Source organism: Papio anubis, chromosome 19 (genome assembly GCF_008728515.1).
Source record: "Papio anubis isolate 15944 chromosome 19, Panubis1.0, whole genome shotgun sequence".
Classification (NCBI taxonomy): Eukaryota; Metazoa; Chordata; class Mammalia; order Primates; family Cercopithecidae; genus Papio; species Papio anubis.
The window spans coordinates 46505215-46521951 of NC_044994.1; the positions used below are offsets into that span (position 1 = coordinate 46505215).

The window sequence follows — 16737 nt, forward strand, 5'->3', positions numbered from 1 at the left end:
ATGATACTGATGTTACTGATTTTTTATTTGTGAAATAGAGAATTGTGTGAAATGACCTAATATAAACCCCAAATTCTATTTTTAAAATAGTGCTACAATATTCATCATTGAACAACATAACTTTTTGTTCCTTAAGTTTTTCATAAAATGGAATGGCAGCAGAGTTTGAACAACACTTTCCAAATTATTATATTAATAATATCTGAATTATTTTTGTAGTTAAGAAAAATTTTAAGTTTGGGAAGATACTGAACCAGGTTTAAGAAGATATTAAACTGGGGGATTTTTCATTGTTCCTCCAAATATATCTACACATTATGTAGAACAGGATGAATCCTGAGCTGTTAGAACTCTTTATTTTGGTCACAGCAACTTTATTAATTACATTTGTTACTTTAAAAAATGTTTAACCTGTGATATGGTTTGGTTCTGTATCCCCACCCAAATCTCATCTTGAATTGTAGCTCTCATAATTCCCATGTGTTGTAGGGAGACCTGGTGGAAGATAATTGAATCACGGAGGCGGTTTCCCCCATACTGTTCTTGTGGTAGTGAATAAGTCTCATGAGAGCTGATGTTTTTTATAAGGGGTTTCCCCTTTCACTTGTCTCTCAATCCTCTCTTGTCTGCTGCCATGTAAGACATGACTTTCACCTTCTCCCATGATTATGAGACCTCCCCAACTACATGGAACTGTGAGTCCATTAAACCTCTTTCTTTGGTAAACTGCCCAGTCTTGGGTATGTCTTTATCAGTAGTGTGAAAATGAACTAATACAACCTGTTTAAACCTGAATGCTTTAATTTATAAAACTTACAAACTGTCTCACACATCTGCCTCAGAAGGTAGAATAGAGGATTAAATGTAGTAGTGGTAATGATGGTGGTAATAAGTAGTAATGATGGAGGAGAAAGTAGTACGCTAAACAAGCATGAAATGCATAAAGGCAGAAAACGTACATTCTGCTAGAATCCATCTCTGGAAACTCTGCCTTCATTATTCCACAGATACATCTGACAGTTTTGATGAGGTCAGAGAGAATTATGATTAAGAAAGTACAGCCTCTGAGGTAAAGTCTTGGTGTCTAAGTTTTTGTCTCACTAACACTAGCTAGGTGACTTGGAGATAGTAACTTACACAGGCCCTTATTCATTTGTAAAATGGGGAAAATAACAGTGCTTACATTGTGGGAAATATGAGAAATACATTTAGAAAATGAAAGAAAAGTATTTAGCATAGTGCCTGACATATAGTAAGACATTACTGTTCACTGCTTCTAACACTGAGAGAAATGTGTAGACCCGTGTGCTGGTAGGTCTATATTTCATCCCTTAAGAGCAGAAAGGAATGAAATTCCAACCAAAGAACTGCCCCTCTTTCAGGCAAATGCTTAAAGCTAACCACAAAAGGCCCTTTTTGAGTGGCAAATTATTAAGAAAAGGCATAAGTGTTGAAAAATTATCTTGAGTTTTTTTTGTACTGCAGTTATAAAATATATAACTTTCCATTTGGTAGCCAGTATAATATAACTAAAGTCCATAAATTCATTCAATAAATATTTATTGAGTGTCTTAGTGAGAGACACTGTTCTAGTGCTAGGGATACTGCAGTGAACACAAGTGATTTATCTCTAGTCTGGTGACTATTAAAGTTAGTATCCCCATCAAGTTTGTATTCTAATAAGAGAGACATATAATACATAAGAAAACAAAGAAAATAAATTTCATACAGTGAAAAGTGCTATGAAGAAGATAATAGCAGAACAGTGTAGTTAATAGAGGTTGAGTGTGTGTCTATTTGGAAACTTTGGCCATGTGGCTAGGGTCATTCTGAAGAGGAGACAATGAAACTGAAATCTTGAAAATAAACATGACATTAGCCTTGGAAACATTTTGGGGAATAGCTTGCCAGGCAAGAGAAGAGCAACTAAAAAGGCTCTGAGATGGGTTTAAGTTCAGTGCATTCAAACAACAGAAGTTCATTGTGGCTGTAACACAGGGACAATGAAGAGAAGTGGTCAGAAATGAGGTCAGAGAGGTTAGCAGGGCCCAGATAGTTACCTGCAGGTCATGATAAAATCTTTGGACTTATTTCAATAGGTTTTGGGGAAACAGGTGGTTTTTGGCTACATGGATAAATTCTTTGGTGGTAATTTCTTGAGATTTTGGTGCACCCATCACCTGAGCAGTGTACACGGTACCCAATGTGTAGTCTTTTATCCATCATCCTCCTCTCACCCTTTCCCTGGAGTCCCCAAAGTCCATTATATCATTCTTATGCCTTTGTGTTATCATAGCTTAGCTTTCATTTATAGGTGGGAAAATATGATGTTTGGTTTTCCATTCCTGAGTTACTTCACTTAGAATAATGGTCTCCAACTCCATTCAGGTTGCTCTGAATGTCATTATTTTGTTACTTTTTATAACTGAGTAGTGTTCCATGGTTTATATATACCACATTTTCTTTATCCACTAATTGGTTCCATATAATTGCAATTGCAAATTGTGCTGCTATAAGCATGTGTGTGCATGTGTCTTTTCCATATAATGAGTTATTTCCCTCCGCATACATACCCAGTAGTGGGGTTGCTGGATCAAATGGTAGTTCTACTCTTAGTTCTTCAAGGAATCTCCATACTGTTTTCTATAGTGGTTGTACTAATTTACATTCCCACCAGCAGTGTAAAAGTGTTCCCTTTTCACATCCATGCCAAAATGTATTATTGATTTTTAAATTATGGCCATTCTTGCAGGAGTAAGATGGTATCTCATTGTGGTTTTAATTTTCACTCCCTTGGTAATTAGTGACATTGAGCGTTTTTTTTTTATATGTTTGTTGGCCATTTGTATATCTTCTTTTGAGAATTGTCTATTCATGTCCTCTGACTACTTTTTGATGGGATTATTTGTTTCTAACTTGCTGATTTGTTTGAGTTCTTATAGATTCTGGATATTAATCTTTTGTTGGATGTATAGTTTGTGAATATTTTCCCCCATTCTGTGGGTTATCTGTTTACTCTGCTGATTATTTCTTTTGCTATGCAGAAGGCTTTTAGTTTAATTAGGTCCCATCTATTTATTTTTGGTTTTGTTGCATTTGCTTTTGAGTTCTTGGTGATGAAATTTTTGCCTAAGCCAATGTCTAGAAGAGTTTTTCCAGTATTATTTTCTAGAGTTTTCATGGTTTCAGGTCTTAAATTTAAGTCTTTGATCCATCTTGAGTACATTTTTGTAAATGATAAGGGATGAAGATCCAGTTTCATTCTTCTACATGTAGCTTGCCAATTATCCCAGCACCATTTGTTGAATAGGGTGTTCTTTCCCCACTTTATGTTTTTGTTTGCTTTGTTGTGGATCAGTTGGCTGTGAGTATTTGGCTTTATTTCTGTGTTCTCTATTCTGTTCCGTTGGTCTACGTGCCTGTTTTTATACTAGTCCCATGGTATTTGGCAACTAGAGCCTTGTAGAATAGTTTGAAGTTGGTTAATGTGGTGCCTCCAGATTTATTCTTTTTGCTAAGTTTTGCTTTGGCTATGTGGATTCTTTTTTGGTTCCATACGAATTTTAGGATTTTTTTTTCTAGTTCTACGAAGAATGATGATGGGACTTTGTTGGGAATTGCATTGAATCTGTGGACTGCTTTTGGCAGTAGGGTCATTTTCACAATACTGATTCTACTCATCCATGAGCATGGGATGTGTTTCCATTTGTTTGTGTAGTCAATGATTTCTTTCAGCAGTGTTCTGCAGTTTTCCTTGTAGAGATCTCCTACCCTCCTTGGTTAGATACATTTTTAAGTATTTCTTTTCTTGCAGTGACTGAAAAAGGGGTTGAATTCTTTATTTCATTCTCAGCTTGGTCATTGTTGCTGCATAGCAGTGCTACTGATTTGTGTATACTGACTTTGTATCCTGCAACTTTATTCAATTATGAGATCTAGGACCTTTTTGGATGAGTCATTAGGGTTTTATAGGTGTACAATCATATCATTGATCAACAGTGACAGTCTGTCTTCCTCTTTACCCATTTGCATGATTGCTCTGGCTAGGACTTCCAGTACTATGTTGAATAGAAGTGGTGAAAATGGGCATCCTTTTCTGTTCCAGTTTACAGGAGGAATGCTTTCAACTTTTCCCTGTTCAGTATAATGTTGACTGTGGGTTTATTATAGATGGCTTTTATTACTTTGAGGAAAGTTCCTTCTATGACTATTTTGTTGAAGATTTTAATCAAAAAGGGATGCTGAATTTTGTCCAGTGCTTTTTCTGCATCTATTGAGATGATCAAAATTTTTGTTTTTAATTTTGCTTATGTGACGTATCACATTTATTGACTTGGGTATGTTAAACCATCCCCGCATCCTGGGTATGAAACGCATTCGATCATGGTATATACCATCTTTTTGATATACTGTTGGATTTGGCTAGCTAGTATTTTCTTGAGGATTTTTGCATTTGTGTTAATCAGGAATATTGGTCTTTTTTTAAATGTCTTTTCCTGGTTTTGTTATTAGGGTGATACTGGCCTCATGGAAAGAAGGGAGGATTCCTTCTTCTCTATCTTTTGGAATAGTTTCAGTAAGATCATACCAATTTTCTTTGAATGTCTGATAAAATTCAGCTGTGAATCCATCTCATTTTGGACTTTTTTGTTGGCAATTAAAAAAATATTGTTTCAATCTTGCTACTTGTTATTGTTTTTTTTCTTTCAGATTTTCTATTTCTTCCTGATTTAATCTAGGATGGTTGTATTTTTTCCCAGAATTTATTGATCTCCTCTATTTTCTAGCTTGTGCCTGTAAAGGCATTCACAGGAGCCCTGAATGATCTTTTTGTATTTCTGTAGTATCGGCTGTAATATCTCCCATTTCATTTCTAATTGAGCTTATTTGGATCTTCTCTCTTCTTTTCTTGGTTAATCTTACCAATGGTCTGTCAATTTTTTCTTTTCAAAGAACTAGCTTTTTGTTTCATTTATCCTTTGTAATTTTTTTTGTCCCAATTTCATTGACTTATTTGATTTTTGTTATTTTTTTCTTCTGCTGTGTTTGGGTTTGGCTTATTCATGTTTCTCTAGTTCCTTGAGGTGTGAGCTTAGAGTGTCTATTTGTGCTCTTTCAGGCTTTCTAATGTAGGCATTTAATGCTATATACTTTCCTCTTAGCATCACCCAGAGGTTTTGATAAGTTGTGTCACTATTATTGTTCAGTTCAAATAATTTTAAAATTTCCATCTTGATTTCATTGGTGACTCAAAGATCGTTCAAGAGCAGATTATTTAATTTCTATGTATTTGCACAGTTTTAGGGTTCCTTTTGGAATTAATTTCCAGTTTTATACCACTATGGTGTGAGAGGATATTTGATGTAATTTTGATTTTCTTAAATTTATTGACACTTGTTTTATGACCTATCATATGGTCTATCTTAGAGAATGTTCCATGTGCTGATGAAAAGAACACATATTCTGCAGTTGTTGGGTAGAATTTTCTGTAAATAAGGCCAGGCGTGGTGGCTCACGCCTGTAATCCCAGCACTTTGGGAGGCCGAGGTGGGTGGATCACAAGGTCAGGAGATCGAGACCATCCTGGCTAAAACGGTGAAACCCCGGCTCTACTAAAAATACAAAAAAAATTAGCTGAGCGCGGTGGCGGGTGCCTGTAGTCCCAGCTACTCAGGAGGCTGAGGCAGGAGAATGGCAGGAACCCGGGAGGCAGAGCTTGCAGTAAGCCGAGATCGCGCCACTGCACTCCAGCCTGGGGGACAGAGCAAGACTCCATCTCAAAAAAAAAAAAAAAAAAAAAAAAAAAAGAATTTTCTGTAAATATCTGTTAAGTCCATTTGTTATATGCTACTAGTTTAAGCCCATTGTCTCCTTGTTGACTTTCTGTCTTGATGACCTATCTAGTGCTATCAGTGGAGTATTGAAATCTCCCACTATTATTGTGCTGCTGTCTATCTTGTATCTTAGGTCTAGTAGTAATTGTCTTATAAATGTGGGAGTTCCAGTGTTAGGTGTGTATATATTTAGGATTGTGATATTTTCCTATTAGACTAATCCTTTTATTATTATACAATGTCCCTCTTGGTATCTTAAAGCTGTTTTTGCTTTAAAGTCTGTTTTTTTCTGATATAAGAATAGCTATTCCTGCTGCTTTTGGTTTTCATTTGCATGGAATATCTTTTTCCACCCCTTTACCTTAATTTTATGTGAGACCTTATGTGTTAGGTCTCTTGAAGACAGCAGATACTTGGTTGATAAATTTTTGTCCTTTCTGAATTCTGTATTTTTTCAGTGAAACATTTGAGACATTTACATTCAATGTTAGTACTGAGATGTGAGGTAATGTTCTATTCATCATGCTAGTTATTGTTTTGATACCTTTTTTGGTGTGTGTGTGTATGTTATTGTTTTATAGGCCCTGTGAGATTTATGCTTTAAGGAAGTCCTATTTTGGTGTATTTCAAGGTTTTGTTTCAAGATTTAGAACTCCTTGTAGCATTTCTTGTAGTGCTGGCTTGGTAGTGGCAAATTCTCTCAGCATTTGTTTGTCTGAAAAAGACTTCAGCTCTCCTTCATTTATGAAGCTAACTTTTGCTGGATACAAAATTCTTGGCTGACAATTATTTTGTTTCAGGAGGCTAAAGATGGGACAACAATTCCTTCTGGCTTGGAAGGTTTCTGCTGAAATATCTGCTGTTAATCTGATAGGTTTTCCTTTATAAGTTATCTGATGCTTTTGTCTCACAGCTCTTAAGATTTTTTCCTTCATTTTGACTTTAGATAACCTAATGACTATGTGCTTAGGTGATGATCTTTTTGCAATGAATTTTCCAGGTGTTCTTTGAGCTTCTCATATTTGGATGTATAGATCTCTAGCAAGGCCAGGGAAGTTTTTCTCAATTATTCCCTCAAATAAGTTTTGCAAACTTTTAGATTTCTCTTCTTCCTCAGGAACACCAATTATTCTTAGGTTTGGCCATTTAACATAATTCCAAATACCTTGGAGGCTTTGTCCATTTTTTTTGTTTTTTGTTTCTTTGAGACAAGGTCTCACTCTGTCACCCAGGCTGGAGTGCAGTGGTGTGATCTTGGTTCACTGCAACCTCCACATTCCAAGCTCAAGTGATCCTCCCATCTCAGCTTCTCAAGCAGCTGGGACCACAGGCATCCACTACCATGCCCAGCTAGTATTCTGTATTTTTGCTAGAGATAGGTTTTGCCATGTTGCCCAGGCTGGTCTCAAACTCCTGAGTTCAGGTGATTCACCCACCTCAGCCTCCCAAAATGCTGGGATTATGGGTGTGAGCCACTGTGCCTGGTCCCAGCTTTTAAAAATTCTTTTTTTCTGTGTCTTTGTCTGATTGGGTTAATTTGAAAGGCTTGTCTTTGAGTTCTGAAGTTCTTTCTTCTACTTGTTCTAGTCTGTTGTTGAAACTTTCCAGTACATTTTGTATTTCTCTGTGTCTTTCATTTCCAGAAGTTGTGATTTTTTTTATGATATCTATTTCTCTGGAGATTTTTTCATCCATTTCCTGTATTTCTGAAAAAATTTCTTTAAGTTGCTTTTCATCTTTCTCTGGTATCTCCTTGAGTAGCTTAATAATCAACCTTCTGAATTCTTTATATGGCAACCCACAGATTTCTTCTTGGGTTGGATCCATTGCTATAGAACTGGTATGATCTTTTGGAGGTGTTATAGAACCCTGTTTTGTCAGATTACCAGAATTACTTTTTTTGTTTCTTCTTATTTGGGTCTACTATTTCAGTGGAATGCTCTGGAACTTAAAAGCCTGTTGTTCAGATTGTCTAGTCCCAAGAGGTGATCCCTTGATATGGTGATCTCCCCCTTACCCTAGGGATGGGGCTTCCTGAGAGCCAGATTGCAGTGATTGTTATTGCTTTTCTTGGTCTAGCCACCCAGCAGGGCTACAAGGCTCTGGGCTGTGGCTGGGGAATGTCTGTTAAGAAGCCTGTAATGTGATCAGTCTTCAGGTCTGCCAGCCATAGATACCACATCTTCTCTGGTGGAAGTGGCAGGGAAGTAAAGTAGACTTTGTGAGAGTCCTTGGTTGTAGATATGTTTCGGGTGCTGGCTTTCTCAAATGTTGGTTATGGTGCAGTGAAGTTGTCATGTGGATGCACTCAGGACCTCCGGTTAGACAGGATGTTCCAGGAACATCCTGGAACTAGCTCTTGTCTTCCCCTAGGATAAGGGTTATACTGTCATGAGTTGCTGTAATGGCCTTAGTTGGCCCCCAGCCAGGAGGTGTTGCTTTCAAGAGAGCACCAGTAGTAGGGGGATCTAAGCTTGCCCTAAGTTGGCCAGGGTATGTATTTTCGTTTCTCAGGCAATGGGCAGGGCCATAAAGCTCTCAAGAGTTTCTGTCTTTTGTGTTCGATTACCAGGGGGGAGGAATACCATAAGGTGGGGTCAGGATTAGGCAGATCTGGCCTCAGACTCTCCTTGGGAAGGGCTTGCTGTGGCCACTGTGGGGAATAGGGGGGTGGTCCTCAGCCAATGGGGTTATGTTATAGAGGCAACTGTGGCTGCCTTCTGCTGTGTCATATAGTTTGGCAGAGAAATAAGTGATAGCAGGTAGGAAGGGTCTCACCCAGCTCCCACGCAGTTGGTGAGGCCGGTCTTGCTCCCATAGTGCCCTACTCGGACTTTGCCCCAGGTCATGAGCTTCCCTGCTAAGAAGGTAAGCAAGGTTTTTGGAACTTGCCCCTCCCTGCCTGCCCACTCCGTTGGTGGTGACTCCCACATTTGTATCTGTAGCAGTTCCCATTTGCAGCACTCTGGGCGGCCCCAACCCCACTGATTCTGCTCAAGAAAATTTTTGCCTCATCAAAATTATTACTAATTTCAGTTGGGAGTTTCTTTCACCCTGTGACCCCTCCCTAATTCCACTGGCTGCCTTCTCTGAGGGCCCCTGTGACATATAGTCATGGATGGCTTCCCTGGGCTCAAGCTGGACACTGAGAGTGCCTGCAAAGCACTTCCTGCCACTGCTTTTGCTTTTATATTTCATTCAGCTTCTTAAATACATTTCATCTCTAGGTATGGTTATATCCCTCTCCCATGATCTGGATTTTCAGATTCCCCAGTGGGGATGTGTGTTTGGAGGCAGGTTTTCCCCCTCCCACACTTTGGGAACTCACAGTTTTTCACCTGTCTCATGGAATTTGCAGCGGCGTGCTGCTTCTTTCAAAGGTCTGTGTATTCCTTTGGTTTTCTTGGTATGTTCCTGCAGTAGTTCTTGGAGCACAAGTTCATGGCGTGAGACCCCACAGGCTGTTCTGTATGTCCAAGTGGGAGCTGCATATTAGCCCTGCCTCCTATCCACCATCTTATCCCAAAGTCTCAGTTTGCAGAATTCTTCTGGACTTTTAGATACAATGGGATACCTTTAGAAGATTTTAGGCAGCAAAGTGACACAATCTGAATGATAATTTTAAAAATATACTTTGGCCATTGTGTGAAGAGTGGGATGTAGTTGAATAAGAGTAGACACAAGGAGATTAGGAGGTTACTAAAATAATCCATTGAGAGATGATGGCAGCTTGCACTAGGATGGCAACAGAATAATAACGAAAATTAACCTCCTTTTCTCTGTACATATTTGGTCACTTAAAGCCTCTATCAGAATCCAAATCTGAGGTCAATCATCCTTTCTGTTGGCCAACGTTTTATAAGCACCTTCTTGGTTTAAAAAAAAAAAAAATTGGAAAAATTGGAAAAATTTGAATTGAAGTTAAACAAATTTTTTACTTCAGGACTTCTCTGAACCTTAGAGTGAATCTTTCCTGGCATGGTGGCCTACACCTGTAATCCCAGCACTTTGGGAGGATGGAATGGGAGGAGTGTTTGAGCTCAGGAGCTGAAGGTCAGCTTAGGCAATACAGTGAGACTTTATCTCTACTAAAAATAATAATAATAATTATCCAGGTGTGGTGGTGCACACCTGTAGTCCCAGCTACTTGGGAGGCTGAGGTGAGAGATAGAGGCTGCAGTGAGCTACGATGGCACCACTGTACTCCAGCTTGGGTGACAGAGCAAGACCCTATTTCAAAAAAAGAAAATAGAAAAATAAAAAGATAATATAGTATGAAGTGTTTTAGAAACTTATTTGACAGCGCAACCCACTTTTTTTCCAAAACGCATTTTAAGGTATTACATTTCTCTCAGATGCTAGTTTGGCAGACTGCACTGGACCTACCATATATCTCCAAAGTGTATAGTGTTTATATTTAGTTGCCCATTCTAAATTCATATGCACATATTTCTTGTTTCCTTTTTATTCCTGACTTTTAAAATAAAGCCATGAAGCCTTGTTTGAAGCACCAAAAAATTTTAAGGTTCCCTATCTTTCCTCCCTATTTGATAAAAATCTCACTTTCTTTTCACTTCTGGTTGGGGAAGGTAAACTTCAAATGAGCTAACATATTCTGCTTGATTTATTTTACAAGAACCTAAATACTTGCCATAGCTGATTTTGAAAAAAATACATATTGACAAATATAAACTACTTTCATTATACTCTCCTTACGTACATAAAAATGTACAAAATTAGGCTAGGCAGTGAGTCATGCTGGAGAAAATATGCATGTAAAATGGAGCTTCATGTACTTTTAAAATCAATGTTAAATTTAAAGCTGTTTGATACTTAATAGACTATAGCTCAAGTATAAAACAGAATCAAAAGACAGTTTTCCAAAACCATTGTGCAGTAGGCAGCCTCTAAAGTGATCCCCAATAAACCCCACCTCCTGGTACTGACATTCTGTGTAATCTCCTCCCTTTGTGTCAGGGCTGGATCTAGTGATTCACTTGTAATATAAGGAATATTGCAAAAGTGATGGATGTCACTTATGCAATTAGGCTGCAGAAAGACATTGGCTTCTGCCTTATTTGCTCTTTCTTGCTGTCTCCTAGCCCCCTCATTGTGAGGGAAGTAAACTGCTATGTTTTGAATAGCCCTATGGAGAGGCTATATGCCAAGGAACTAAGGAAGTTTCCAGCCAAGAGCCATCAAGGAACTGACGACCTTAGTCCAACAAGCCCGTGAGGGACTGAATCTTGCCAACAACAGTGTGGGTGAGTTTGGAGCATAGCCTCCTTCAATCAAGTCTTCAGATGAGACCTAAGCCCAGTTGACACCTTGATTACAGCCTTGTGGATTCCTTGAGGCAGAGGCACCTAGCAAAGCTGTTCCTGGATTCCTGATCCAGAGAAGCCATAAGATAATAAATGTTTAAGTAGCTAAGTTATGGGATAATTTGTTGTGCACCAATAAATACCTAGTACACAGTGCATATAAATTTCACTCAAACTGTAAGTGCAAAAAGTACCAACTGTTTAGTTTTGCATGTAAGAGTAAAATACCTCTGATGAAAATTTCCAATAAGGCTTTAGAACAGCTTAACAGAACCTATTCTTTGGCTCTAGGCATTTGTATAGCACCCTGTATATAAATACTCAATAATTACTTGTAGACTAAATGAATAACTTCCAAGTTTTTAAAAAATGCCAAGGTTGCTGTCTGCACTGGTCTGATCTGTAAGATACCAAAAAGCCATATTATCCAAAAGTTAATTCCCCTAGTGTACCTAGGCTTGACCATACCCACTCCTCCCTCAGTTTATTTTTGAAAGTGCCTCTATTGGAATCATTATTTCGATAAGGTAGGGATTATTTTCCTGATAATTGTTAAAGTGAGTGGGAGAAAGCATATCAGCTTTGTCCAATGGTAAAAAATTGAGTTGAAATATAATATAGGTAAATTTTAGTGAAATTTAAAAAAACCAAGAAACATAAAATGAGGTAGTTGAAAGAAGGAGTGGACACCAAAAGGAAAGGAACTGAATAAAATTTATGATGATCTGATGGCCCTGATGTACTATCATGAGCAATAAATGAACTCTGAAAGATTAAGCTAAAAAAAGTCAACAGACTTTCCCTTAGGGTACTGGTATTTGAAATAATTTGATCCTTAAAAGTATATTTAAAAGAAGCACAAAGAAAAAAATGCATATTTAAAATGAGGAAGTAGGCCGGGCACAGTGGCCCACACCTGTAATCCCAGCACTTTGGGAAGCCAAGACAGGCAGATCGCTTGAGCTTAGGAGTTCGAGACCAGCCTGGGCAACCCCATCTCTACAAAAACATATAAAAATTAGTTGGGCATGGTGGCGTGCACCTGTAGTCCCAGCTATTCAGGAGGCCAAGGTGGAAGGACTGCTTGAGCCGAGGAGACAGAGATAGCAGTGAGCCGAGATTATGCCACTGCACTCCAGTCTAGTGACAGCCAGACCTTGTCTCAAAAAAATAAAATAAAATGAAGAAATAAACTTTACTTGATAATGGTTCATTTAATGGACATATGAAGGGTTTAAAATTCCATAAAATATTACTGTTAGCAAGAAAATACCAATCTGCTCTTATAGTAATTATTTCTTGAAGTGAAAATTTCCTATTTTAGTGAATTAGTAATTATAAGAGATTTTTTATCTGATTGTCATCAGATTTGAAAATAGAAGATTAGATGGTATCTAATTGCTGTATTAATATCACATTTCAGCCTAGTGACAATAATTTCTATTTATTACTATAAAATAATTTATTATAGCTAATGAAGCAGCACTGAAATTCCAGATATATCAATGGCATTGAATTTAAAACAATAATTGCAAATAGAAGATTGTACTCACAGGTTTCCATGGAATTTTCTAGAAGCCTTACTGGAAACAGTTATCTTTTTCTCAAAGGGGAATAAAAATCCACAAATAATTAGCTGTCAAATGCAGGAAAAATGAAAATGAAAAACAAAAGTAAAAAAACTTTTTTTCTGGTTAGTAAAAGAAAAAAAAATATATATATATATATATATATTTCAGAGACAGGGTCTCACTATGTTGCCCAGTCTGTAGTGTAGTGGCTATTCACAGGCACAATCATAGTGCATGACAGCCTCAAACTCCTGTGCTCAAGCAGTCCTTCTGGCTCAGCCTCCTGAATAGTTGGTACTATAGGTGCACACCACTGCACCTGGCACAGAAAATACTTTTTTTAAAAAAGTCTTTACAATGAATTGTTTCTTACTTAAAAACAAACTCTTGAAACATATTTTAACTTATTTTCTTACTGAAATTTTAACCACTTTCCAGCCTGATGTATCTTGAGTATAACCTAAAACTTCTTGGACAGTTTTTTGGGCAATTGCCTTGTAGTCCATCTGTCTGCAAAGTTTTAAAAACAAACAACTGGTAAGAATATAATCATATAAAAACTTAAGAAGTGCTATCTTACATTTTAATATTATTTCTATAGTGCCTATCACATAGAAATGAACACAATTACTTGATGAATGCATGTATGCATGAACCCCTCTCTGCTTACAGTCTTTCAAACAAGAAACTGTGGTATAGTAGAAAAATCTAGACTTTGGAATCAGAAACCTGGGTCATATCTTGTCTCTGCCACCTATTAATTCTGTGAAGCATGTTACTTAGTATTTCTGTTTTTCCATTTTTCTCAAGGTATAAAATCAGGATAATATCTGTCTTGTAGAATTAGTGTGAGGATTAAATGAGATGATATGCTTAAGGTTCTATCCAGTGCCTGGCATACTATAGACATTCAAAAAATAATTTTAATTTCTAACAGTTTAAACATGCGTCCTTTCTCTTCTGAAGCATCTTGAGCTGTTGGTTATGTGTTCTTGAGGATTAATCTTTTTAAAGTGAGTAGCAGTGGCACTACATGATCTTGCCCCTGGCTTCCTCTTCAAATATACCTCCTACCGGGCTTCTTCTTGTTCACTTAGCTCCAATCATTTGATCTCCTGGCTGTTCCTCAAATACAATCAAGCAATTTCTGACTTCAGGTTCTTTGTACTTGCTGTTCTTTCTGCTTGTCACTTTCTTCTGCAATGTGTTCATATAACTCTTTCATAGATATCTTTGCTTAAATGTCACCTCCTCAGATAGGATCAAGTTTAAATCAACTGAATTTAAATGTACTAAACCCTACTTGAAGTTAGAAACTGCAATGGACTGAATGTTTATGTCTCCCTAAAATTCATATGTTGAAATCCTAACTCCCAGGGTGATATTAGGAGATGATTAGGTCATGAGGGCAAAGCCCTTATGAATGGGATTAGTGCCCTCACAAAAGAAGCCCCAGGGAGCTCACTGGCCCCTTCTGCCATGTGAGGACACTGCCAGAAGTGGTAGCAGTCTGCAACAAGAAGAGGGCCCTCATCAGAACCTAACCACTCTGGCACCCAGATTTCAGACTTCCAGGATCCAGAACGCTGAGAATTAAATTTATTGTTTACAAGTCATTCAGTCTTTGGTAATTTCTTATGGCAGCCCAAAAGGACTGAGACAGGCACCATGGTAGGTGTAGCAACAACAATTGAGTAAGATACTAGATACTATTTCTGCTGTGAATGAGTTCAGGAAGCTGCAGTCTCACTGGTCGTTTGGTTCATCACCCAGCTTTCAGTTAGGGGAAGCTGGCCGGTAAGTTGAAAGCAGAACTGGATTCAAATCCTGACTTTGTCACTTAGCACCAGCTATATTATTTTGGGTAAATTGCTTAATCTTTGAACTTCAATTTCCACATCTATAGAATGGGGATAATAATATCTATCTCACTGAATCATTATGAGAATTAATATATGTAAAAATGCTTGAAACAGTGTGGAGCCCTTTACTAGGTTATCAAAATGGTTAGTTTCTCTTTAAAAAATGGACACATGTAAATCCATCATTTAAAAAAGTCTCCAAAGATCTGCCTCCTTAAGCACTTAAATAAACCTTCTTAAAGTTTAATTATTAGAACATTTTTTCCTTAGCTCTCACCTAAAACTCTTTAGGTTGGACATAAATCTATTTTCTCTTATTTAATTCTCCAGCAAAGCACAACAAGTAGTTGATAGCCTCTATATTTGAAAAGTTTTAGTAAACCATTATTATAACCTCCTTTTTCCTAGCAGAGTCCTGGTTTCTTTACCTTTCCTCACAGATTTAATTCAGAATTTTAGTAACCACTGGGGCTCCTCTCCAAATCCCTGTGGAAATCTCCATATTTCTTAACCTGCGAGGAAACAAGGCAGAAGTAGAATTATTTAGATCCATGAATTAGGTAATGTATTTGATAATTTCCTTTATATCTTCTCAATGCCCTTTGTCTATACTTTGTCTTCACTAGGAAACATTTGCTATATATGCGCCCCAAGATGAAAGAAAAAGTTAGTACAAAAAACTTTAAAAGATAAAACTTAGAATCTTTAAGAAACTTTTTTTTTTTTTTTTTTTTTTTTTGAGACGAAGTCTCGCTCTGTGGCCCAGGCTGGAGTGCAGTGGCGCCATCTCGGTTCACTGCAAGCCCCGCCTCCCAGTTTCACGCCATTCTCCTGCCTCAGGCTCCCCAGCAGCTGGGACTATAGGCGCCCACCACCACGCCCGGCTAATATTTTCTATTTTTTAGTAGAGACGGGGTTTCACCATGTTAGCCAGGATGGTCTCGATCTCCTGACCTCGTGATCCACCCGCCTCCGCCTCCCAAAATGCTGGGATTACAGGCCTGAGCCACCGGCCGCGGCCAAGAAACCGTTTTAAAGAAACTCAGTTTAAAAAGACATTTAGGTGGAACGTGGATACCAAAATCTAACTTTTTAAGCTCATGTCATTAACAATCCTTGTTTAATCCCTGAACAGGGCTTGTCTTAGCATAAAACACCGTTCTTGATTTCCTATTAGAAACCTATTTGATATTAACTGATCCAGACACTTTGAAGATTATTGGGACATACCGCTAGGAGGGTATGTCTTATTTTCAAATCACCAACTATTACTGCCACAATAGACTTGTGTTTAACCACTAAACTGAACGTTATAGCTTCCGGGCTTTTTCATTTGTTAAGAAAAAAGGGAAGGTAAAATTTAGTAGGCCACAAAGAGTAAAAAAGAAGAAAGCACAAACAGTAAGACTACAGTTGTATTACCTGGTGATGGAACATCGGATGAGCTGGAACATATTCAGATGGAGTCATGGTCAAGGATATCTTCACTCATAGGGTCAGTGGAAAATAAACATAAACCAAGATTGGGATGGCCTCTTTTTTGTATACACCAATTGGTTGAAACTGGATTCTTTCCAGACTTGCAATCAGGTTTACACATGTTAGTGGGTCTTTACATCTGTTTGTATAATGTCCCTCTGTCTGGGCTGCCTGACTGGGTACCCAATCCGTGCTGGGTCACTGCTATTCTTCCCTGGGAATCAAGGTTCCCTAGGAGTTTGTTAAATCCCATCCCTGGCTAAACTCGGCTCTCCAATCTCCCATCTGCTTTGTGTGTGAGAGGCTCCGGGGTGTGATAGGAAAGGCACTGAAGAGGGAGTGAAAGAAGTGGTGAGGGAGGCTGCCTACTAGCTGAGATGATGTCTTATTTTTGGCGGGGGATGCTCTGAAAGCGGGGAGGCTGAGCTCACTTGGAAAAACTGAAGCTGTGGGGCCGACTCTCAGCAACCGGAACGACGACCGCCAGCGCCCTTAAGTCTCCCTCCCCATCCAGTCCCCTCCCGCAGACCCCGGGGCCGGCCGAAGGGAGATCAGCCAGTCCCCGCGCAAACTGGCCAAGACTAGCTGTGACCGAGGTTGGGAGGGCGTAGGGGGCAGCGACTTGGATGCAGCCCACATCCGCCCCCTCTCAGCCCCAGAAAGGAGG

General features: G+C 38.4%; 1 protein-coding gene across 11 annotated transcripts in view; it reads right to left on the bottom strand.

Annotated features, from left to right (window-relative positions):
* Positions 1–16737, bottom strand: part of STARD6 (StAR related lipid transfer domain containing 6) — a 38442-nt gene that overhangs the window by 21284 nt on the left and 421 nt on the right. For 2 of the 11 annotated variants that reach the window (XM_021930129.2, XM_021930130.2), the window contains exon 2: positions 12712–12794. In XM_021930129.2, coding sequence (XP_021785821.1) covers positions 12712–12794 — 83 coding nt within the window. Of the gene's footprint in view, positions 1–12711; positions 12795–13145; positions 13240–15019; positions 15104–16013; positions 16706–16737 lie in introns of those variants that run through there. The other 9 variants (XM_017951769.3, XM_017951768.3, XM_017951767.3 and 6 more) reach the window with 9 other exon arrangements.